Source organism: Manis javanica, chromosome 4 (genome assembly GCF_040802235.1).
Source record: "Manis javanica isolate MJ-LG chromosome 4, MJ_LKY, whole genome shotgun sequence".
In the NCBI taxonomy this organism is placed as follows: domain Eukaryota; kingdom Metazoa; phylum Chordata; class Mammalia; order Pholidota; family Manidae; genus Manis; species Manis javanica.
Genome location: NC_133159.1, coordinates 62,204,311 through 62,228,930, shown reverse-complemented (window position 1 = coordinate 62,228,930; position 24,620 = coordinate 62,204,311). Strand labels below are relative to the sequence as shown.

At 37.6% G+C, this 24,620-nt stretch overlaps 2 protein-coding genes across 5 annotated transcripts in view; one reads left to right on the top strand and one right to left on the bottom strand.

Annotated features, from left to right (window-relative positions):
- Positions 1–2,909: 2,909 nt before the first annotated feature.
- Positions 2,910–22,522, bottom strand: TYW3 (tRNA-yW synthesizing protein 3 homolog). 3 transcript variants are annotated; one of them, XR_012130211.1, is made up of 8 exons: positions 22,237–22,522; positions 19,716–19,796; positions 18,310–18,408; positions 17,450–17,521; positions 13,302–13,435; positions 11,863–12,078; positions 10,150–10,324; positions 5,232–5,357 (listed from the first exon to the last, which is right to left on the bottom strand). XR_012130211.1 is itself a non-coding variant. In XM_017663780.3 (6 exons), the coding sequence occupies exons 1-6, from the start codon at positions 22,408–22,410 to the stop codon at positions 5,141–5,143; spliced, it is 777 nt and encodes a 258-aa protein (XP_017519269.3). In that variant the 5' UTR covers positions 22,411–22,505; the 3' UTR covers positions 2,910–5,140. The 3 variants fall into 3 exon arrangements, 1 of the variants encoding a protein (XP_017519269.3); XR_005062942.2 differs by lacking the exon at positions 10,150–10,324 and having other exon boundaries at positions 5,221–5,357; XM_017663780.3 differs by lacking the exons at positions 10,150–10,324; positions 11,863–12,078 and having other exon boundaries at positions 2,910–5,357; positions 22,237–22,505.
- Positions 22,523–22,532: 10 nt separating this feature from the next.
- The window catches only part of CRYZ (crystallin zeta), a 28,570-nt gene continuing 26,482 nt past the window's right edge, over positions 22,533–24,620 (top strand). For both annotated transcript variants that reach the window (XM_017663778.3, XM_073234132.1), the window contains exon 1: positions 22,533–22,628. The gene's annotated coding sequence lies outside the window, so the exon portion shown is untranslated. The remainder of the gene's footprint in view (positions 22,629–24,620) is intronic.

Below are 24,620 nucleotides of genomic sequence, written 5' to 3'. Positions count from 1 at the left end.
CGCCTAGTCCAAGCACATCACAGACTGTGCAGCACTCTGCCCCTTCCTAAAAGGGCGAGGGTGAGACACCCTGGCACCCAGTCCCCTCTTCAAATCTTGAAGCACCAACCCTCCAATTCAGGGCCAGCTTTGTGGGTGTGTAACCTGTGCTGTTGTACAGGGCCCTGTGCTTAGAACGAAGTGCCCTGCACTTGACTTAATACTCTCGTTGTTACCATTTTGTGATTCTCAAACATTTTTTAACCAGGGGTCCTGCACTGTCCTCTGCAAATTATGTAGTCAATCTTGCTGAACTCTCTTATGTATTATGTAACATACTAAAATTATAATGTAGTTTAATTCTCCCGAAGTCCTAACAGTGTTTGCCAACGCTGGTGCCCACAGGGACGGCAATGAAGAGGGAACAGCTGCGGCAGGTGCGGCAGGGAAGAGAGGGGCACTGTCACTGTGGTGAGCAGGAGAACAAGGCTTGTCCAAAAGAAGCAGCCGGTATTGGCTCTGCTAAGTGTCACTGGCCCAGTATAGCCATATCTTCTAATTTGGGGGAAAAAACCCCAAAAACTAGAGTTACTTTTTAAGAAATGAGATCAGCATATTTAAAAATACTGGCTCAATTAGGAAAACTCCTCTGTGTGGGCCAAACAAAACACATCTGCTTGGCCATACCTCTGGTCACTAGTGTATGACCTTGGGCCTAGAATTTCAAAAATAAAGTCATATTTCTTAATTTCCTTCCCTATTTCCCAATAAACCTGACAATTTTTTTTTTCTCTTCTAGAACACAAATGTTTACTTGTAGGTTATATAGAGAACTGGAGAATCCAGGCTGTGGGAATAAATGACAGCCCCCATCCTGGGAGAAGGAAAAAAATTCCTTTCATTTTGGATGAATCAACAATGAAAACAAACTACAAGGTAATTCTCAATAGGTTCTCTTCTATATTATATTATTACTAAATTGCCCTGCTGCAATTATTAGTAAGGTTGATCAGGCATCTGGGTTGCATAAAATATTAATATCAATAAAATAACATATTAAGGGTTGCTAAGGAGTGAGTGGATTTTGTCTTGTTGGGCCTATGGCCAGCATCTGGTCTCTCTTCTCTGCTGACCTAAGAGGTCCAGGGTAGTTCTGCTACCTTAGTAGAGGAATTAGGAGGCAGCTCCTCTCTTCTAGATTCTCATGCATGTACTCAGTTTCTAGAATCTTTGGAATACATTGGTGCCTCAGGGACCAGTTTAAATGAGTGAAGGACAGTCAATGGATTAGGGGTCCTTTAGAGATATTTTTAAATAGCTGAATGCATAGTCATTCCACCACAGGATGTCCTTTCCCAAAACTCCACCACACTTTTCCAGCAGTGACATAAATTCATACTATTTAGGGTTTACTTTTAATTGTCTCTCTTCTCTTTACATTTACCTGCCCAGCAGGAGCTTCATATTCTATTCATTAAATTTAAAAAAATGTTCCAGACATTCTGAGACTTTAAGCTTTCCTTCCTGCCCAAATTCCTTCTGGCAGGACTGCTGTATATATTAGTATGTAAGAATGTACACTGCACAGCTTCAAGGAGTGTCATTCATAGTGTCATCTACTGGTGATGTCATGCATACATCATCATACGGGGAACAGTGTCTCCTGGAGTTGAGCACTGGTCAACTTACACAGCTGTACATATTGTCATTCCTCTTGGCAGCTGCCTTAGACCTAAAGATAAGGACAGTGACTTAACTAATTTATTTGAAGCTCCTGCTTACCCTCCTATAACATGTACACACAAAGTCTATGTACAGTTGTCCTCAACAAGCCATCATTTGATCATGTTACTTTTTTTCCATTAAACTTTAATTTTTCTCCAATGCTTTCAGGGTTAAATCTGTTACCAGTGGTTTCTAAAAGTGCTAGGCTGATTTTATCAAAATCACTCGGATGAGTTTAAAAACTAAAGATTCCTAGACTCCAGACTGAAGATTCTGCCTTGAGAAATCTAGAATATGGCCTGGGAGTCAGGTTTTAAAAAGCAGCCCGAATGTCAGGTTCTAGCCTTGTTTAGGAAACAAGTCATGTTTAGGAAACTCTGATTTATCTCCACACGGGACCACAAGCCCTTTCCAGTTGGTCTTAACCCAGTGTAGCTTGTTTCATACCATATGTTGTATTTCAGCTTTTCCAGAATAGTCACCATCACTGAATAACTCATGTTCTTTGGTGCCTCCATTATATTACACATTCCTTTGATCTGCAAAAGCTTTGCTTGGATTTTTCTTGGAAACAAGTGAACTTGTTCCTTGGCCTTTAAGACCTAAAAGAAATAGTATCTATCCCCTTAAATTGGACTTCTAGTACTCCCTCACCTTGAAGCAATTATTCCTGACACTAGGTTCTTATAATAGCATGTATTATAGAAGTGATCCTCAAACTCCCTCAAAAGAATTTTTAAAACTCTATACTTAATATCATAAATTTATTTGCATCATATTTATATCATAAGTTTACTACCAGTATTATTTCTAGCTTATTAAAACATCAATCTTTGTAATAAGTGTGTCATCACTTTTTAAAATATGTCAAAATATATTTTAAAATAAATAAAGCATATCCAAATATAATCTCAGTATGTTTTATTTCAAGTTCTTGCAGAAGATGCCATTCTAATGCAAGAGATGTATTAAGCAGGCACTCCCAGGAGAAATGGGTAAGGGAATGGGAAAAACATGACAGGACTCAGGTGATTCCCAGTCACAGCCTGATGCTGCTGCTAACTTAAATAGCAATTGCACATCCAAGTTTATTCCCCTTCTGGCCAACACGGTTGTCTTTGGAAACTCTGCACTTGCCATTATTGGCTATGAGACAGTGGGTGTGTTTGTGGTGGGGAGTGGGCGGTGGAGGACAGGAAACAGACTTCTAGAGAAGGCTTTTTCTTTATTTAGAGTGGAGAGGCACCAGTAACCTAAAGCCAGAACAGCAAAGTGTACATGCTGGGTGACAGGGTACAGCACTAAAAAAAGGGATCTGTGACTCTTTGGATGGCTTCCAAAGGTGTCAACAATACTCCAACAAAATGATATATCAATAATTTAAAAAATACATCAGATTTCTGATTCGGGAAGATACACTTTTTCCTATTCCTTCCACTAAGTACAAGCAAAAACTCTGGACATTATACATGAAGACTGAATATTAAGACATTATATATTAAAAAGACTGAAAGGTAAAGAGGGTAGGTGGACTGGTTAGGGAACTTGGGGACTAAAGAATAGTGGTGAGTTACCTGGGTTTTCTTTTTACCCCACATATTCCAGACTGGGCCCTGGAAAACTTCACAACGCAGAAATGCCAATGTGCTCAGATGAAAATCAAGTCCCAACAAAGCCCTGTTCTCCCTAGCTGAAGAACCAGGAAATAGTCTAGCAAGAGAAAAACTTCTAGAAGTAACACCTTCATTGGAAAGGCGCAGCAGTTAGCCACAGCGTGGAAGTCGTCGTCTCAGGTTAAGGCCACTGGCATGATGAGATGGCTGTGATGAAGAGAAATGCAAGATGAAGGCTAAAAACCTGGGAACATCTACGGCACACCTTTGGATTAGAGAACTTGGGGGCTTGAAAAAAATACACATACTGAACTGTCCTTCTCTGGAGATGCTTGGGTCCTGTTTTTATTGTTTTTGTCAAAGCTCATAAGATGATTCTAAGGTGCAGTAGATGTTGAAAACTGTTAAAGGGTTGGAAAGAAAAAGAATCAAGGGTTTGCCATAAACATGGAAATTATTTAGAAACAAGCATCAAGATGCTCACAAAAGGGCAGATTCATGGATGCAAGTGGTTAATGGCACCAAATGCTGCAGGAAGGCAGGAAGTCTGAGGACTGACTCAAAGGTCCTTTCTGGAACAATGAAACAGAAGACTGTGTTACATGAGTTCCTAAATGTTGTGAGAATACTAAAATTAGGAAAGTAAATATTAGTATTTTATTTTAGAAGCCAAAGAGATTTTAGAGCTGACAGAAAAGGGGAGCAAAGAAAAATTTCACAACTTTAAAGCTTCCTGGACACCATTCTAATAAATTTAGAGGACAACATATGATTGTGAAGTCAATCTATTTTAAAAATAAGTACAAAATGGTATGTGTCAGAAGATAAGCATGTGATTTGCAAATCTACGTATAATTTTTACAAATTATAAAATATTATGAAATGCCAAAATCACAACTCAATGTTTACTACTTATGTAGTTTTTAACATTCTGGTATTTTTTATCTGATAGTCTATTAGTTCTATGACTAGTAATTTCTCTTTAAATATGTGATTTTTATGATTTGGTACATTCTAAAAATAGTGTGATTTTATTTTATAATGAAAATAAATGGCAAATAGCAACATATGTAAAATGTTTTACTAATAATTGCTTTCATGTTCTTTTTAAAACTCGATCCTGTCAACCATCCTATGGTGTAAATACAGCAGGTATTACATTTACTACTATGCAGAAAAGGAAATGGAAGCTCTTGGAAATTAAGTGATTTGCTCAAAGACCTCCAACTTCTTTGTAGCAGTCAGAATTCAAACCCAAGTCTTCTGATTCCTTGTAATTTTCCATTGCACATTTATTCTATTAAGATTCCTGTGTTTTAAGTTACCATTTCTGACCAGGCTTAGAGAGAATCTATGCCCACCTGTTTCCAGGGACTGTGCCAGTGGTAGCAGACTCTGGTTTATGAGAAATAGTGGAGATAACAAAAACAGCTGTTACTGGACTCCACAGCAACATGATGTAAACTCTGACCTCCCTTAAAGGCTGGAGATTTCAAAGTCACAAGTAAGTAAAATGTTACGATTTTACTCAAATATCACCAAATTTAAGGTTCTCTGGGAAGGTATTATAGTGCTCCTGATTTTAGAGAAGTAGAGATTGAAACAAAGGCATTAAAAATCATAATTTTATTTTGTAATGAATATGTGAGTAAAAAAGATGGCATTTAATGAGAAAATAAATATACATAACTATTTTAAAAAGCTAAGAGTTGAGCGTCCCTAAAATGAAGTTAAATCTTGCTTTTCTGAATGGTCGGTACACTGAACAACTAAAATACTCTGACAAAGAGCATTATTTTATCAAAACTCTTCAGAACCAAATCTCAGTAATCTTTAGGGAAGAAGGTGACACTGATTCCTGGATCATCATCACCATCGCCATCTTCAAGGTCTTCATCATGTTCTTCAGCAATACATTTGCCATGTGCCTTTTCTGGACTTCTTTTTTTCCTATGAGTATTTTTCTCTATGATTTTCTCTTTGGGATGTGACATAGTAATAATTTCTGTTTCCAAAGCATGTTGTAGGCAGTTGTAAAACCTATGAAGAAATAAATACTACTGTTATGTATGTGGGTCTGAGACAGAATGACTGAAATATACCTAGATCTTATAAATCATGTAAATTTGACAGGAAATAACCTTAAAATATAAAATGATTAAAGAAACAATATACACCTTGCTTTTATGATTGTTGAATTTGGAAAAGAAATGTGTTTTTCATGAAGAACTGTCCTGAAAATAGGACTGGAACCACCTCTTACAACTATTTATTCTACCTCACTTTCTACTCCAGATGGGGGGAGTCAAAGAAGGTAAAAAAAAATGAACTGTTATTTTTTCTTTATAAAAAATTATAAATGTTAATAAACAGAGGCTTATTTTCCAGAATTTGTAAATCTATGAAGTTACCATACAGATCCCCTCTACATAACTACCTATAAATAAGCATTCTCAATAACTTTACTTTTTCCAGTCTATTAATGTAATCTGAATTAATGTATTTACCCATGTACACATACACTTACTGTCTTTTACAAAATTGTGATATTACATATAAAGTTTTACATTGTTTTTTGAAAATTTAATATTTATTGAAAATATTTTCCATATCATCAAATGAACTACAAAATAACACTTTTTTAATGGTAGTGCAACATTATGCCACCTAGATTGGCCTTAGATTTAGTTTCAAATTTTTCCTAATATAACAATGTGACAAACGTTTTTGAAAATATGTGATCTGAGATTCTATTTATTTATGATAAACACGTAGAAATATAATTACATGATTAAGGGGTATAAACATTTTAAGGCTCTATATAAATTCTGTTTCCCAGAATGGATGTCTAAAAAAATATGCTTCTAATAGCAGTACTTGAAAAACTTCTCCGTATACTGAGTATCACCACCAAAACACATGCTTTACTTTGATAGATGACAATGGTATCTATTAATTTTCATTTCTTTGTTTGCAAGGGATAGTATTTTTCATTTATTTATATTAGCTATTTTAATTTTTTTAATATAAATTATTATTTTCCCTTATTCCTTCTACTGGAATTTCCGTGTTATTTTTGTGATACAATAAACTGTTAGTTCCCTGAAAACTGGGCTTTATTTCTTTTCTACCTACACGTTAACCCCTAATACAATACTCTGCCTGACACTCTAGTCTTTGACATACTGTTGGAAGGCAGCAAGGTGGCATGGTGTGGTGTATGAGATTCACACCAACTTTCTACCAGGAAAGCTGAGATTGGCTAATTCTAACCTCACTGAGTCTCACTTTCCTCACTTGTAAAACTGTTTATTATCTTATACCTAACACAGTTGTTGGAAGGTTACAGGTGTTATGTGAAAGTACATAGCCCCGTGCCTGGCACACAGTAAATTCTCAATAATGACTATTTTTATAGACTATAAACTCCATGGGACCAAGGACATCATCTATCTCATCTTCTGTTATAATCTTAGCATGATTACAGTGCTGATATGCTCAGTAAATATATGCCAAATAAATGAATAAATAACTACTGAACAACAAAGGTAAATATGGATGTTTTATCCTAGGTCCCAAATTAGAATGATCTGGAGGTTGAGAACTCCCTTGCCATTGTAGGGATTTCATCATGCTTTTATATCCTATTAAAATGAGAGACTATAACAAGAAATTTTTGATATCTACAGAATAAACTGCTGTGTGGACCAATTTTCTTTTTCTTTATTTCAACAGGTTAAGTTCTTCTTACAAAGACTATAAAACTTCCCTATAAAAAAACAAGATACTCTCTCTCCTATTCCCAAATAATCCACACTATTGTAATATATACATAACGCACTTAGTGCATATCCTGTCCATACCTCAAGAATGTATGTATTAAGCACTGTACACCTTGATACCCAGCACAATGCTTGGCAAATAATAGATGCTCAAAAGATATTTCTTCAATGAATAAGTCAATCTCAAAAAGGGAGGTAGAGTAAAAGGAAAAACATTATGGTAAGAGGTATGGCAGAAGGCTTTGAAAACTATTAAGTGACATACAACTTTTTAGACTTTTTCCTGTTGACAACCTTCTTATTTAATACACCCTCTATATTCTTACTTAACTAGAACCTGGGTCCCCCACAGAGACACCACCTGTCCTGCATTCCTCTCAAGTGGAGACTGCTTCTTCTTTCTATACCCCGCCTGCCACCAAGTTGACAAGTCAGAATTCAACTAGCTCACCAATACTTAGCTAGACTAAACTCCTCCATCTCCCCTCAACAATACTGTCTTCAGTCCCTGACATTCATGAACACTTCTATAAACTTGACTTGATCTTTCTCTCCAGATCTTGACATCATCTGGCTGACTTCCATGATTTGGCAGCTGGTTTCCTTCTCATCTTCCACACTGTTTAGAATGGCTTACTTAATAAAATGACCCAATAGAATGACTCACTTTATCTAAAACACAAATCTAAGCACGCCACAAAATGGTGTGAATCATCCTTATCTGAACATAAGAAGTGATCCATGAAATGCAACTTCATCTTGTATCATTCTCCACTCAACCCTGAACTTTAAACTTAGGTAACTAAGTCTTTTTTCTGTATTATACTTTATTCCTAGAAAATTAAAGATTACATTGCTCTTTCATGATCACAGAGAATTAACAGCTTGTGTAAAATATCCTGTCAATCACATAAAAAAAGGTAATTAAAGAGGAACAGGTGCCTTACTTTAATCTGCCATTAAAGAACCTAAGAATTCAAAGCTACATCCTTGGGATACCAAAAAACAACCAGTAAAATGGAACAAAGACCCTTTTGTGCTGAAAGCCAATAACAAAAGTTTCAAATCCTTTTTACTTTTCCTTTCTTACAGGAACTTTTAAGAAGTCCTTTGGGAAACTCTCTTACTCAATAAGTCAGAAATCTGTTTTCCAAGTATATGTTCTCCTTTATCCTAACCCTTTACACAGCATTCTAAGTCCAGTTCTCAAAGTAGAATTTTCTCAGCTGTCACAGGCAATAAAAAGAGCTCAGAGAATATAGAGAAGTGTATGCTTAGACAACTGTTCTTCCCTCCATCAAAAGAAAATAAAATTGTCTTCACTTTTTCTATCTCTGCAGTCAAAATGAGGCATACCTGAGCATGCCGTAGGGCAACTCGTACTTAGTTCCCTTCATGAGAGAACTTTTCAGACCTGCCCTAGGAAAGTGAATTCATGGTTTTCAGGTCAGCTAGAGGACTTGCAATAAATAGCTGATATTTTTTTGACTTCTGAAATAGGAACTTCAAATTAATGAAATCCAGGCACAATTTCATACTTTTCTAGGCTTTCATTATTCACAAATAACAAAAAAGGCTATTCTCATATATATGTTTATTGGAATTTAACTGATTAAGCTCTAGCATTTTTATTAAAAAGCATATGTGACAGGGTCTGTGCTAGATTCTGGAAACAGGTAAGAGACATGGTCTGTGCCTTCAAGGATCTTCAGGTCTAATAGAAGCTGAAGAAGCTATAAAGACACATTCAATATGCCACGAAAAAGATAAGATAAAATGGGAGCACTGGGGCACTTCATTTCAAGTGAGCTCATGAAATGCTCCTTGGAAAGAAGCTTACACCAGGCTGAACTGCAAGGATGAATGGAAGCTGGCTAGATGACAGGAGAGGAATTATGAAAGGAAAAAAATGAGGGAAGGGGATATCCAAGGAAGAAGTATGAGGAAATGTTTTCACTTTGTCTTACTTACTTCTTTGATCTTAAGTATATAGAGACATGTTTAAGTTATATATTTACCTGCTTTAGTTCCATTTAAAAAATAAGATTAGCAGTTATAAGGAATCTAAGATACCTGTTATCCTTGACCCCTCCTCCTCTTCTAACCCGATTTCCATCTGCTGCCATGTGTCGCTTACATGCTGCAGTATCAGTCCCACTCATCCTGTCACTCAGGGTCCTATTACTTCTTACTTGACTATGTACTAAGAGTTTACTCCTGCCCACCCCAACCTCTAAGCCATCGTACATGTCTTCCAGAATAACTGTCCTGTCTTTTAAGCCTTAGGAGTAGCACTATTGATAGAAAAAGTCAGTTAACTAAATTTAGCAAACATTTATTAACCATATTCTTATGCCACACACTCAGAAATTAATCATGAATAAGAAACTGTGTGTGCCTTTGGGGAATTCAATATGATCTGTTAACTTTTAAGTTCCTTTATTGTTCATGATTAATTCAATAAACATTTAATGGTTTTCTACTATGAGCCAGACACCATGTAAGGTTTTAGAATAAGAGAATAAAGTGTGTGTGTGTGTGTGTGTGTGTGTGTGTGTGTGTGTGTGTGGTTGGTTGGAAGAGATCAGTCCTATTTTCGATGTGACTATGTTGTAGTAGGAAAAAAGATACATGCAATTAAATAATTGTAGTTCATTATGGTTCACATTTCTGCTTTGCACTGAGGCATAAACTGTAATGATAATAAGAATATGACTATGGGGTTGAGATAGGATAAGAAAGATATAAGGAAAGGCTGATGGAATGTTTTACTTATATATATTCAATAGGTTATTGGATATAGGGGTTCAGGACTTGCAAAATATTTAGAAGACTGAGCAGTGTATGCAGAAGTAGCTGGAGCAATGAGCCAGGGACACAATTCCAGAGGCAGAATAAGGAAATCCAGAAGGAGCTAAGCAGGAGCACCATAAGCAGCAAGAAAAGTAACAAAGTGATATAAATTCTTACTAAAAGGTATATGAAAAAATGCTCCAAGTCACTAATCATCAGGGAAATGCAAATCAAAACCATGAGATATCACCTCATACCTGTCAGAATGGCCACTATCCAAAAGCCAACAAGTGTTGGCAAGGATGTGGAGAAATGGGAATCCTTGTGCATTGCTGGCAGAAATGTAATTTGGTGCAGCTCCTATGGAAAATGGTATGAAGGCTCCTCAAAAATGTAAACATAGAATTCCCCTATGATCCAGCAACTCCACTTCTGGGTATATGCACAGAAAAATTGAAAGCAGGGACTCAGATAACTTGCACAACCATGTTCATGGCAGCATTGTTTACAATAGCTAAATGTGGAAAAAAACAAACATCCACTGAGAGATGAATGGATAACAAAATGTGTATATAAACACAATGGAATGTTATTCAGCCTTAGAAAGAAATGAAACTCTGATACATGTTACCACATGGATGAACCTCGAAGACAAGATGCTAAGTGAAGTAAGCCAGACACCAAAGGACAAATATTGTGTGACTCTACTTAAATGAGGTGCCTAGAGCAGTCAAATTCATGGAGACACAAAACAGGACCGTCTTAGTAGGGGCTGGAGTCTTGGGGAAGGGGGAATTACTGCTTAATGGATACAGAGTTTCAGTTTGGGATGATGAAAAGGTTCTGGGGATGGATAGTGGTGATAGTGGTGGCTGCCTAACAGTGTAAATGTATATAATGCCACAAAACTGTACACTTAAAAAGGGCTGAAATTTTAAATTTTGTTATGTATATTTTATTATGAAAAGGTAAAAAACAGTAACAAAAAGATCCCAGCCTCTGGAAATAATTACTTTTTTCTCTGCTTTATATGTATAAGCAATATACACTAGTATAATCATCCTTTTTATTCTACACTTTAACATTTACTTTTTTACTACACAGTAGGTGATGAGAACATAGCTAATTTCATTCTTCTCAGATTCTAATGGGGGTTTTATCCAACCCAAGTCAGTCCTGATCTCTTACTGATACATGCAAAAACAGTCTTCCTCTTGTAATGAGTAAACAGATCTCCAAACTTGCTATTTTTCATCATTATGAAATCACCTCATCCCCATTTCTACCCACTAAGCAGTGGGCTTGGTAATTATTTTTCACAAACAAGACCTTTTATCTATCAAAATATTTCACTTTTTAACTTTTTCACATTTCTGGAGTATTTCTTGTTGCTGAAATGTTACTCATTAGGATTTTAGCTTTTAAATATTCTCTTATTATAGTTATTTGAACTGTGAAACTTTGGCCCTGTGACAAACCAATTTTAGTATTCTATGTCTGATTGTAGAATTCATCACCTCCAGTATTTATAATTTTTTCTCTTTTCAACATCAAAAGAGTAACACTTTTTCTGCATTTGGTGGAATGTAAAGCTGTTCCCAAAAGGGCTTCCTAATTTGTTCACCCTTTCTGAATTCACATGTAATCTTCTAATCAGTATCTTAAGACACTTTTTACCCTTCTTTAATTTTTCACTGATTTTACATGATGAGCATGGCTCTCTTGACAGCAGCATGTGCACTATAATCTCAAAACATATTTTCGAGTCAGTGGATTTAAAGCATAATTTGATTTTATAGTTGGTGAACGTGGCTCAATTAACTTCACCAGGTGTATAGTTAGTTGATCTTGGGCTATATTTATAATCTTGTTGAAATTCAAGTAAGGAAACAGAGAAACTGATTTGCTACCTCCTATGTTTTAACAAACAGTCTCACTGGAATACTATCTAACAAAGGTGGTAAACTTACAGACAGTTCAAACTCTGTAGTCTGGTGGAGTGGCTGGGTGCTCTTCAGTTGTTTACTTGAAGTCGTTACTTTACTTAGAGTGTTTGCTCAAGTAACCATGTGGCCAGATAAACTCTCAGCTTGTTTCAACCAGGGTTCCACTAGAAAATTAGCACCAATGGCCTAAGACATCCATTATATATAAAGAATTAACTTCTCTCCAATGTATTTAGAATCCTGAGAATCCATGACATAAAGGAAAAGGATCAGTTATTTTACACATTATCTAATGTACACTAAAATTATTCTTTAAGATAGGTACCTCCCCCAAGTTAGGTATAAGAATGAAGTTAAGAAAATTAAGTAAGTTGTGATGGAACCTCAGTTTGAACTCAGTTCTGCCTCTGAAGCGTAGTTCTACTTCTAGCCACCATGCTACCATTGGCACTTATGGACTTAGTTGCTTCAAAGAAAATTCTAGGTGTTAAAGAATTTTAAGCAGGCAAATTAAGCAATAGGATTCCCTTGCATTTTACTAGGATTTGGATGATGATATGATGGAGAATGGCTTGGTAGAGAGACACAGCAGAAGCATTCCACTTTGAGACCAGTTAATAAGGCTATCACAATGGTCCTAAGTGAAAAAGTGGCAGTAAGGGTGAGGAGAAAATGATTCAAGATTTATTTTGGTGGTGATCGACTGGTTGTCAGGTGGCCAAGGATGTGGGGAGAACGGAAAAAGGAAATTTCAAATGATAATAAATTGACCATCACTCCTTGAATAACTCAGAAATGTATATCTCACGGATGGTATGTCAGTAACATTACCTTCATACATGAAAGGCAGCATAAGAGCCACTTCTTTATATCAAAAACCCTATTCTTAGGAAAAAGTTGAAAAAGAAAGTAACATGAAAATTTTATTCACCAGAAGGTGAAGCTTAAGAACAAGAGAACTATAAAGATGCAAACTGATAACCATATCCTTCCTACTGGGACAACTGTGGCAATTCTACATATAATAATCTGTGGTAACAATTGGGTAATGAATTAGCAAGAGGTGTAAAATATTTATTAGACTAAAATCAACCATGATATTCCCCTCAAAAGGAGATTGTAGGTACCTCCAGGAGCTGACACCCAGAGGACAGTGTGCACCTGTTCCCCAGCTGCCTTCAACATGATCAGCTACAGGCTCTGTGGCTGCTGGGCTCTTACTGAGTGATTATGTTTCTATCCTTTTTGCCTGGTGCTGGCAGTCATGTGTCCCACTATCCTCCATGAAGCTTCTCTCTTATCTTATATTCATTTAGGACCTCTCATATATTACTTTGGTCATCTTTTTGTTATTCATGATAAGGCTACAGACTAAAAAGCAGTTGGAAGTATAAACTGAAGATGGTGGGTATTATTTTCAAAGATGACCTAAGCATATACATGGAAATATTCAATTAATATACCTTTCGATTCTCTTCTTGTTTTCCTCCATTTTCTGATTTGCTATTTTTAACAGGAAGTCGATATACTCCTCGGTCACCATCAGTTTTCCCTGATGGCTTAATGGAACTTCTAAGCCATGTGTGCTCCGGACAGCCTATAAGGAACACAGTTTAGATATGGCCACTTATGAATTAAAGACACTAAACATAAATAAAGAAAAGTCCCAGTCAGGGCTCTGTTTAAATATAGCTTAGTTGCACTACAGAATTTAAATTTATGCTTTGAAATAATTTAGCTAAACACAGTTGACTCAAGGGAGATTAAACAGATTTTGCATTCATACAATTATTTCTAGAGAAAGTCATTCTACATATTGCCTTTCAGAGAAGCAGATAATATCAAAGAATCCAATCACTTTAACAGTTTCCATCATACTAATGCTTAGAAAGCTTTAATATGCTATTTAAAGAAAAGAAATAAATGAAATTTCAACAAAAGCTCTAAGGGAAAATCAAAATGCACTGAGTGTGAATGAGTATTATTTGAGCAGAGTGTGTTCACAAGAACAAACCACAATTATTCATCTTACAAAGTGGCTGCTTTCCTGACGCGTTTGGGTTGCCAATCTCAGTAACCCCGTTGATGAGAGAGGAAACATGTTCCAAGTAAATCCAAGCACTGAATAGTAGTTAAGAAAGATGATAAAAACTATTATATGGAATACAAATTCATTCAATGAACTTTTACTGAGTATCTGCAATGTTCAAGGCCCTATGTAGTGTTAAGATGTGGGATGACTATAACATGGTCCCCGCCCCTGAGAGCTCACACTTCAGAACAGGAAGAAAGTGAACAAAGTTTTACAGTAAAATAGGTACTATGACAGGAGAAATATGTACTTGTACACACATAATGCTAAGGAAATGTAGAAGCAGCAACTAATTTAAGTTGAGGTCTGGGCTTTATGGGAAAGGTAGCATTTGAGTTGGGATTTTAAAAGGTTAAGTGCAGTTTCACCAGATGTTAGAAATGGGGGAAGCAGGGCATTCTAGACAGAGGACAACTTACGTATAGTCACAGAGACATGAAAGAACATGATACATTTGGGAAAAAAACTAACAGATTTCTAACTAGCTGGAAGGGAAGTATATTAGTGGGAGATAAGCATAAATAAAGTAGATGGATAATAATTGGGTAAGGCCTTCAATATCAGAGGAACTATTTGGAGACCCTGACTTTTTAAATTTTTTTAATTAAAGTATCATTGATACACAATCTTATGAAGGTTTCACCCATATTTTCAAGTCCTCACCACCTCCCTATTGCAGTCACTGTCTATTAGTGTAGTAAGATGATACAGTCATTACTTGTTTTCCCTGTGCTTTACTGACTTCCCCATGACCTACCTATATTGTGACTGTGAATTATAGTGCCCTTTAATCCCCTTCTCCCTCCCCTTTGGTACCACCAGTCACTTCTCAGAGTCTGTGAGTCTGCTACTATTTTGTTCCTTCAGTTTTGCTATGTTGTTATACTCCACAAATGAGTGAAGTCATTTGGTACTTGTCTTTCTCCACCTGGCTTATTTCACTGAGCATAATACCCTCTAGCTCCATCCATGTTGTTGCAAATGGTAGGATTTGTTTTCTTCTTATGGCTGAATAATATTCCATTGTGTATATGTACCACATCTTCTTTATCCATTCATCTACTAATGGACACTTAGGCTGCTTCCATATCTTGGCTATTTTAAATAGTGCTGTGATAAACAGGGGTGCCTGTCTTTTTGAGTTTGGGATCTTGTTTTCTTCAGGTAAATTCCTAGGAGTGAGATTACTGGGCAAAATGAAATTTCTATTTTCAGTTTCCTGAGAAACCTCCATATTGCTTTCCATAAGGTTGAACTAATTTATATTCCCCACCAACAAGAGTTTTTCTCTGCATCCTTGCCAGCATTTGTTGTTTCTTGTCTGTTGGATGTTGGCCTTCCTAACTGGTGTAAGGAGATATCTCATTGTGGTTTTAATTTGCATTTCCCTGATGATTAGTAATGTGGAACATCGTTTCATGTGCCTTCTGGCTTTCTTAATTTCTTTGGAGAAGTGTCTGTTCAGATCCTCCGCCCATTTTTAATTGGATTATTTGTTTTTTGGATGTTGAGGCATGTGAGCTCTTTACATATTTTGGGTGTTAACCCCTTACCGGGTAAGTCATTTATGAATATATTATCCCATACTGTAGTATGACTTTTTGTTCTGCTGATGGTCCTTCACTGTACAGAAGCTTTTTAGTTTGATGTAGTTCCACTTGTTCATTTTTTATTTTGTTTCACTTGCCCGAGGAGATGTGTTTAGGAAAAAGTTGCTCATGTTTATAGTCAAAAGATATTTGCCTATGTTTTCTTCTGTGAGTTTTATGGTTTCAAGACTTACATTCAAGTCTTTGATCCATTTTGAGTTTATTTTTGTGTATGGAGTTAAACCATAATTCAGTTTCATTCTTAGATGTGGATGTCCCGTTATGTCAACGTCAGTTGTTGAAGAGGCTATCTTTTCCCCACTGTATATTCATGGCTCCTTTATCATATATTACTTGGCCATATATGTGTGAGTTTATATCTGGTTCTCTATTCTGTTCCATTTATCTGTAGTCTGTACTTGTGCCAGTACCAAATTGTCTGGATTACTGTGGCTTTGTAGTACAGCTTGAAGTTAGGGAGCGTAATCCCCCCAGCTTTGTTCTTCTCAGGATTGCTTTGGCTATTCAGCGTCTTTTGTGGTTCCATATGAATTTTAGAACTATTTATTCCAGTTCATTGAAGAATGCTGTTGGTATTTTGATAGGGATTGCATCTGGATGATTGCTTTGGATAGGATAGCCATTTTGACAATATTAATTCTTCCTATCCCATGCACCCAAGATATATTTCCATTTATTGATGTCTTCTTTAATTTCTGTCATAAGTGTCTTGTAGTTTTCAGAGCAGAGACCCTGACTTTTTTAAAAGGGGGATAATATTGGTGAGGGATGGAAGGGAATGATGGAGTGCAGGAAGGTGAGGAGACAACTGTAAAGACTGAGGTGAGGAATAATGAGGGCTTAAGTAGGAGCAGCAACACAGAGCATGGAGAGGTGAACTGAGGTGAGAGAAATTAGAGGCAGATGTGAAAGGACTTGTAACTACCTGAATATGAAGACAAAAGAAAGGAAGGTGAAAGAATGGCTCTGTTCTTGTCTGGGCCAACAGATGCAATGGGGAATGAGAAGGTCATACAACCCGGGCTTTGATCTTCTATTTAGTCATGATTTGCAGGTGTCTCTTTTTTAAGCCAACTCTGGGAAATAGGCTATTTGTTACAAATAGATAGAAAATAGGAATGTCCAGGGAGCTAGAATGGAGGGCAATCTGAAATAGTTCAAAAACAAAAAATACATGCCCTGCCAAACAGTAAATAGTACAGGAGATCAGACTAGGGCAAAATCTGTAGGGGTTGGCTTGGCCAAGGAAGGACTCCAATTGGATCTGGAACTTAGAAGGGGTCTTAAAGTTCATCTAGTCCAGGGGTTGGCAAACTTTTTCTGTAAAAAGAAAGATAGTACATATTTTTAACTTCGCAGGTCATATAGTATCTAAAACAACTACTCATTTTTACCAGTACAGGACAAAAGCAACCTGAGACAGTAATTTATCAAATGGGTATAATGGGATCTGACCTGCTGTGGGCTGGACTTGGCCTGAGGAAGGTAGTTTGCTGGACCCCTGAATATAGCTAAGAAAACAGACCCTGGGGGATTAAGAAGCTTGCCCAAGTTCATAGAGTTTAGCTGTGGTGCAGACAATATCCATGTAGCAGGCTTTATAGCCCATCTGTAATTCTATTATATCATGGTACTTACTATATAAGGATGAGATGGGTACAGAGAATCAGTTTAAAACCAAGTAGAGAGGAATACTAGGGAATAAGACCTCAAAGGTAAATGTAACAATTCTGGACTTTGCCTATAGAAAAGAGTAAGTCACTGAAGGTTCACTGGAGGTTTCTGAGCAAGGGAATTGAAGAAGATTTGAGTAGGAACAAACTAAAAGCAGGAGTCTAAGTAGAAGGTTATATAATAATCTGGATCACTTCATGATCAAAGAATTATTTTTTTCCAAAAGGTATCTTACCAACATAGTCTTTCCTCTCTTTCCCACTGTTATGCCAGAGTTCCTGAAACCAGAATCCATGGCCACTGAATGCTGTAGGAAAATAAATGTATTAAATCCTGATAATCTGGCCAATTAAACTGTTTAGTTCTACACACTACAAAAACATACATAACCCCAAATCTGTAATTAAAGGAAAAACTGTTTGATTAAACTAATAATGTATTATAATGCGTGATCAAAACCGAAAGTTTCTGTGATGAATGCCCTTGTAAGAACTTATTCACTATGTAAGAATTCGTTCTCCATGTAAGAACTTGTTTGTTATGCTTCAGAAGATTGGAGACTGACGAGAATTAGGCTTGAGATGGATTAATGATTGTGTATTGAGCATTGACTCCCCTATACAGAATTTTATTGTTGTTAACAACCATTTGATCAATAAATATGAGAGATGCCCTCTCAAAAAAAAAAGAAGCATACTATCTTAGACAATGATCTCCCCAGTTCAGTTGAGTAAGATTCAGGAGGGGCTTTTTGTTTTCAGTTTGTTTTGTTTCTTTTTTCTTTTAGAGAACATAGTTACTGCACACCACAAAAGGGTTTTTTGAAATGTACTGTTCTTCTCATTGATAAACTATTATGGATTTTTATTCAACTGGTTAAAACATGCTTGAACTACTTTTGTTTTTAATTTAAATATTTTTTGGAGAAATGATTTTATAGAAACCCAATCCTAATATTAAACAAACTGTTACAATAACATAAAAAAAACAAAACAAACAAAAAAACTAATAATGTATTAATTTTTGATAGATTTAAAGCTTAAAATTAAATCTGCCCACATGCCTACAAGTTCAAGTATAATCTCAAAATTTTACCAGAATCTGTGCATCCTGCAATTGTCGACACTGCACATGAAGAATAAGTGGTTCAAATTTCAAAACTGCATCACCACTAGCTTTCTTTAGAGCTACAATCTAAAGAAATGAGAAATGTTAGTATCAGACACAAATACATGATCCTGTTCTTTGGTGTCCTTTTGCCACATGTAACTTCAGATTTTCCCAGAAACTTTCAGACTCATTCAGCATCCTTTTTCCACAACTTTCACTCTGCTATCTTGGTCCTCTTTCTCCTCCTTATTAATCTTATTCTTTTAAAAGACCTGATTTCTAATTCTCCCATAAACCTTCTGTATTATTCTTTCCAACCATACCTTGAAAAAGCAATTTACTATTCTATTTAATTCAATAACAGATAACTCACTGAGGAGTATGTTATGTAAAGACTGTACCAGAAGGTCTGTCTAAATGCTTTGTTGTTAGACTGAAGTTTGAGACACATGTACTTTTGCCTGAGCTAGAAATTATATAAGGCAGTTATTATTTCTGTCTGCCTAGTTTCCCTGGGCAGCATCCTCCCTCTTTCACACCATTGGATTCTGATGGGGCTGTTAATCATGATCCTGTCACCCATCATTCCTGCTAGCATAATATCAGAGATGTCAAGTACCCAGGTCTGATCAAGGATAGGCTTCCATTCTACAGGCAAAAATAATCTCAGGGGGAGAACACCCAACTCAAGCAAGATGACTTGAGTCCTTCTCTGGGAATGATACATAACTAGGAAGAAGTCTTCCCCTATAGGGGTTGCTGGCAGCACTTTCCTCCCACAGTCATTTGCAGCAGAAGAGAATAAGGGCAAACACGGGGAGAGAACCAGTCCCAACAAAGGAGATGGAGACTGAATGAGAACTGCAAGGACAATACTGGTGCACCTGAACCAATAATGTAAATGGCCTGGCTAATACAACTTTATATGAACTTATCTGAACATTTCAATTTAGAAAACTAAATAATCCAGCACAGGAAGATTTTCAAGAAGCAATCCAGGTAAATAATGTATAATTTATTTACATCACCATGCTGGTAATACACAGAGAGTGCTAATCTCTTTCTCTTATCTCTCTTCTCCTATAATTTGTTCCACACTTATCAAATGGCAGAACTGAAATTCAAAATATGAATTTAGTATATGTTCAATGTTCATGCACTCTGATTCATCTAAGAGGATGTGTTTTGTTGAACAGCTGTCAATAATGTTTGCATACATATTTATACTTTTGTCTCCTATAACTCAAAAATGCTATTATAATGAGTTGTCTCTAGGCTTAATAATCTTCAGTTTATTAATTATGCACATAAATCACTTGAATTTTCTATTGTTTTCATATATACTAAAAGAAACTGAATAAAAGTTTATTTCTAAACTTATATATACTTACTACATCTTCTTTTACACAAGATTTGTGTGTAACCAGGAGCCAACAACAGTTTTGTTTCTGAACATCAAAACCATTCATACCCTAAAAAACACAAAAAATAATGTAATTTAGTTATATACTATTTACAAAAATAACAAGTACATTGCAGAGCATATTGTAGGCTTTCTTAAATTAATATCCCATGTTAATATTTTAAATATTGTTGAGAACAATTCAATAGGTTTTTTCGGGTAAAGTCAACCTGAAACAAAAATAAAATCAATTACTTGAGATAGAAAATAATTCATTTATTAATAAATAATTTTCTGAAATACGGTCTGGAGAAATGGGATTATTACAAGGGACAGTATCAGCCCCTGAGTTGTACTCTAGTTTTATTTGGTTAGCATATTTTTAAAAAATTGAATTTTTTATAAGAAAGCACTATCACAATCCCACATGGGACCTACCACTTTTTACTAACACCTGAGCTGTTCCTATCCTTATAATATGTCCTAGTCTCTGAGGCATGTTTGTGACCTCTGGATTAGACTTTGTATGTAGTCCCATAGGACAGAGCTAGGACTGAAAGGTCAAAGTCTCAAGAAGGTAAATATTTTAACACTGGGTTTTTTTAACTAGAAAAATGTTTATTTGTAAAGTTCTATTAGATATTTTGCATATAAACAGATCTACTCTCAAGGACTACTCTTTGTAAAAGAGGATGCAGGAAATCACATGCACTTTTAAATCACTTCTACAAAGTAACTATTTATATAATGGGTACACAGGAGACTGTTGTTTGGTCTTGGAAATGGGAAGAGCTGTGCTTGTCCTAAATTACTGGTTTGATTTCTCTGAATGACCTTAGTGACTTATGTATCTGATTTTACACTGACTGATCTAAATCTCAAGAGTCAAATGTGTGGCCCGCCTCTAGCAAATTTACAGAATCTAGGGGCATGTTTTGGGAACTAATGTCATCACTGTCTTCATCATACTCCTTTTGTTCAGATTTTCCCACTTTTTATTTTTCTAATTGTATCGTCTTTTTGTAAGTTACTCCGAATCCTTCCTGAAATAAGGCAAAGTGGAAATGAATACAATAGAGGGTATAATACGCAAAATGAAAAGCAGCTCAGAAAAAGGCCTAAGACAGTTCAGAAGAAGCAATCATTACTTCCAAGTAGATGTGTATGTTTGTCCTAAGGCAGAAGATGGGAATTTAGGGAGTCATGTGTTAAATATGCAGACGGGGGTAAATAATCTGAAGACAAATAAAATGAGCAAAGGTAAATATATGTATGTAAAAAAGAATAATGCAGTTACACTGAACAGATAAAGGTAAAGAGACCGTAGCAGAAAATAGGGTTGAAAGGTATACTAAAGTAGGGGTTTGGATTTTCTGACGTCAAAAGATGTATAATAAAATATTTTAGCATGAATAAGTGACATGAACAGAGTTGTGCTTTCAAAACGTTAATCTGCTAGCACTGTGTAACATGGTTTGGGGTAAAGAGACTGGTAATTCTGTGACCCATTAGGAAACCACTGCAGAAATCCAGGAAGGACAGGGCAGTAGAAATGGGGCACGAGTGGGCAAGACAAGCAAGTGTAGTTCTCAGGAGGAAACGGAAGGAAGATAAAAATGAACAGGCCCTGCTAATCTGGGAAACCAGGAACTGATCAGTCACTGAAAGAAATAAGGAATGAGCTTAGGAGGATGCCATCTTTCATGATCTCAATTCAATCCTAATGCTAAAAAGTAAAACACAGCTAACTTTTACAATGCACTTAATATGGGCCAGGCATGATGCTAAGAGTTTTAAATAAATTTCCCTATTTCCTCTGCACAAAATCCTTATGAAGCAGATATGCTTTATTATCCTTAATTCGTAGTACAGGGAGGGGCTGAGTTTAGATAACTTTCCTAAAGTCATATAGCCAATAATTCCCATAACTGGTTTAGAATCTAACCAGTGTCACCCCAAAGCCTGAGGCCTTCACTACTATCTCAGACTATGTAGTACATTACTGTAAAAATTAATTACCAGGACTGTAATAATGGAGTGGGCCACTAGGAGGCAGTGAACTCCTTAAACCTGACGACGTTCAATCACGTCAACTGAGTAACAAGGCTTGGTAGAGCGGTTGAACAGGAGATAGGACACCGGGCTTCGCCAGGCCTGAAATCCTTTAACATCCCTTATCAAAATGAAAATCTCTAACCCTTGCAACTCAAGATCATTTCTAGGCCAGCAGTTTTGGCATCACTTGGGCGCTTGTTAGAAATGCAAACTATTAGGTCCCAGCCTAGTTTTACAGAATCAGAAATTGTACTTTTAAAAGCTCTTCAGGTTATTAATAGACACATTAAAATTAAGAAGCACTGGTCTAATTCATCCTCTAAATTTCGCAGATAAACTGATACCACCAACCAGAAGGACAAACGGGCTGGAAGTGGGTGTTGCACCGCGTGCGCACGGGGTCCCTGGCGTTGCACACTACCCGGCGGACACGGGACAGGCTCGAGGGGCCTCACCCCGTCAAGGAGGACGATGCGGCCCGCGCAGGAACTGGTGGTGAAAAACTGTTCTCGCCCATTCAAGAGCTGCACAACTTCTACCACATCCTCGTCCACACTACCCTTCCGGCTAAGGTCCGCTTTGCTCAAACACTGTGCCTTCCATCTCCTGAATTCGGCGATACGGTCCATGCGAGAGGACTTGGAGTTTGAGCTCCCTCACTAGCCCTCGTCCTTCCCTGGGAGAAGCCATGTTGGAGAGGGTGGTGGCCGCAAAGGTCCAAACTTCCTGCTCGTTCCTAACGCGGAACTTTCTCGTGAGGCGCCTGGGGGTGGGGGGGGAGGCGTGGCCCTTTTCTGTAGACTCTGAGGGAGTCCTCGCAGATTTTGGTTCCCCACTCTAGACGCGGGTAAGTGGTATGAAAAAGCCCCCCGCAGTTGTTCGGGCAGGGACCTCCCCGCAGCTCGTCCCGAAGGAACCGGGCTGGACGGGTTTTGTTTTGCGCTGCTGTCCTGCGTCCGGCCCGCTGCGAGGACCTGCGAATGAGGAGCTGGTGGCCGCAGACATTCCGCTCGAGACACCACAAGTCCCAGGCGTAAACCTCCGGGTTGGTTTGCCTGTTGGTGCCGAGCGGGCTGCCCTGGCTTCTAGGAAGGGCATTGTTTCGGCGCCACGCGGTCGGGCGCCCGGGGCACTGCCCCTCGGCCCGGCGGCTCGGGATTCCGGCCGCGGAGCTCCCGCTGCGCCTCCCCGCCCGCGGCGGCCGGGCGGGGGACCGGCGGTCCTGTTGGAACCCGCCGCCGAGGCGTCCGGAGCTTTCTCTCCGCTTGGCCTCACCTCTACTTCGCCGTCAGAGTTGCTGGCTGGCTTTTGGAGAGAAGTGTGTGTGTGTGTGTGTAGCTTTTTTCCCCTGGTGGTCCATACCTAAAATAATCTTCGAAGGAAAATAATTACCAGATTAAACATTATTGGATGTATACATAGTTCCCGGAGAGTTTTCTCAGTCACCAGGAAATGTGTTAATAATTGAACCACTGACAGGCCAAAATTTGGACTCCTGGGCCTCAGCCTAGTGGAAATGGCTGATTCCCACTGAAGCCACCGACGCCCCGTGCTTTGTGAGTAGCAGTAAATCCCACAGAGTTCTGCTCCCCAACACTGGAGGGCAGTCTGCCCAGTTCCACCCATTCTTCCCTCAGAGAGCCTGGGGAGGTGGGGGGGAGTATAGAGGTATATGTTTAACTCTATCACCACCCCTTTATCAGAAGTGGGCTCTGAGATCCAGACCAGTGAAGTGTCCTGACAAGATCACACAGCCACAGAGAATTTTAAGAATAGTAAATAATATGCTTAGGTGAGTCATTCTTGATCATCAGCAGCACATTTTGTAATAGCAATTCTTTTTCTAACTTACTCGTGTATTTCTTGCCAGAAATTCCTATTTAATTTTACTTCTTCCCTTCTCTCATAACGTGCCTTTGCTTTGGCTTTGTGAATTGATCTGTTCATTCTCTCTTGAAATACATTTCTAACACTTTTCTTATCCCTTTAATTTTCATTTGAACTGTCTAAAAGAACCACAGAGCTAAAATGAAGTCACTTATGCTAGACCAAGTCACCAAACTAGGACTTAATACTTAACCTAATTGCAGTTTCAGCCTTCCCCAGAAATGTAGCATTAACAAGTCAGTCATTTATTTCCTGGTCAGCACCAGTCAGGTAATGTGTTACATGGGCCTTCTTCACCCCCAGAAGAAGGATGAGGTCATCTGCATGATAAGACCTCCCTTGCTCTTACCCCTAAGGAAAGGTGACTGCCTGAACCAGTCCCTTCTTTTCTTTAGCTAATAACGTCTTATCTTCCCCGCCTTCATATGAACACCTTCCATTCTGTACAACTTCTGGGAGCTCCCCTCTACTTGCTAGATGGGATGCTGCCCAATTCATGAATCTATTGGTAAGGTCATTTAGATCTTTCAGATTTACTCAGTTAAGTTGTTTTTTAACAAAACCAAATGGATTCAAGCAGAGTATGGAAAGATCACTGAGGAAGAATTTTTAATTCTATATTTCCTAGATTTGCAAAGTATGGCTGGCAACTTTTTAGAGCTTAAAAAATAAAACCCAAAATTAAACCAAAGTACACTAAATATAATTTTTAAAAATTTTGATAAATAGAAAAACCTATTTAAAGTACAATTTAGTTATAAAACACTAGCTGAAAGGGTATCTTGCCGACCCTCCTTACCCCAGGGCAACTCAGGAGACACTGGCCCACGCAAGAGATTTTATTATCTGAAAGAGAAAATGGCTGCCCCCAGAGAGAGGGAGCAGCAGCTCGTGGGTGAGGAAGTGCATTTTTAAGGAGTAGGGGTTGGGGTGCATTCTGTGTTGGTGATTG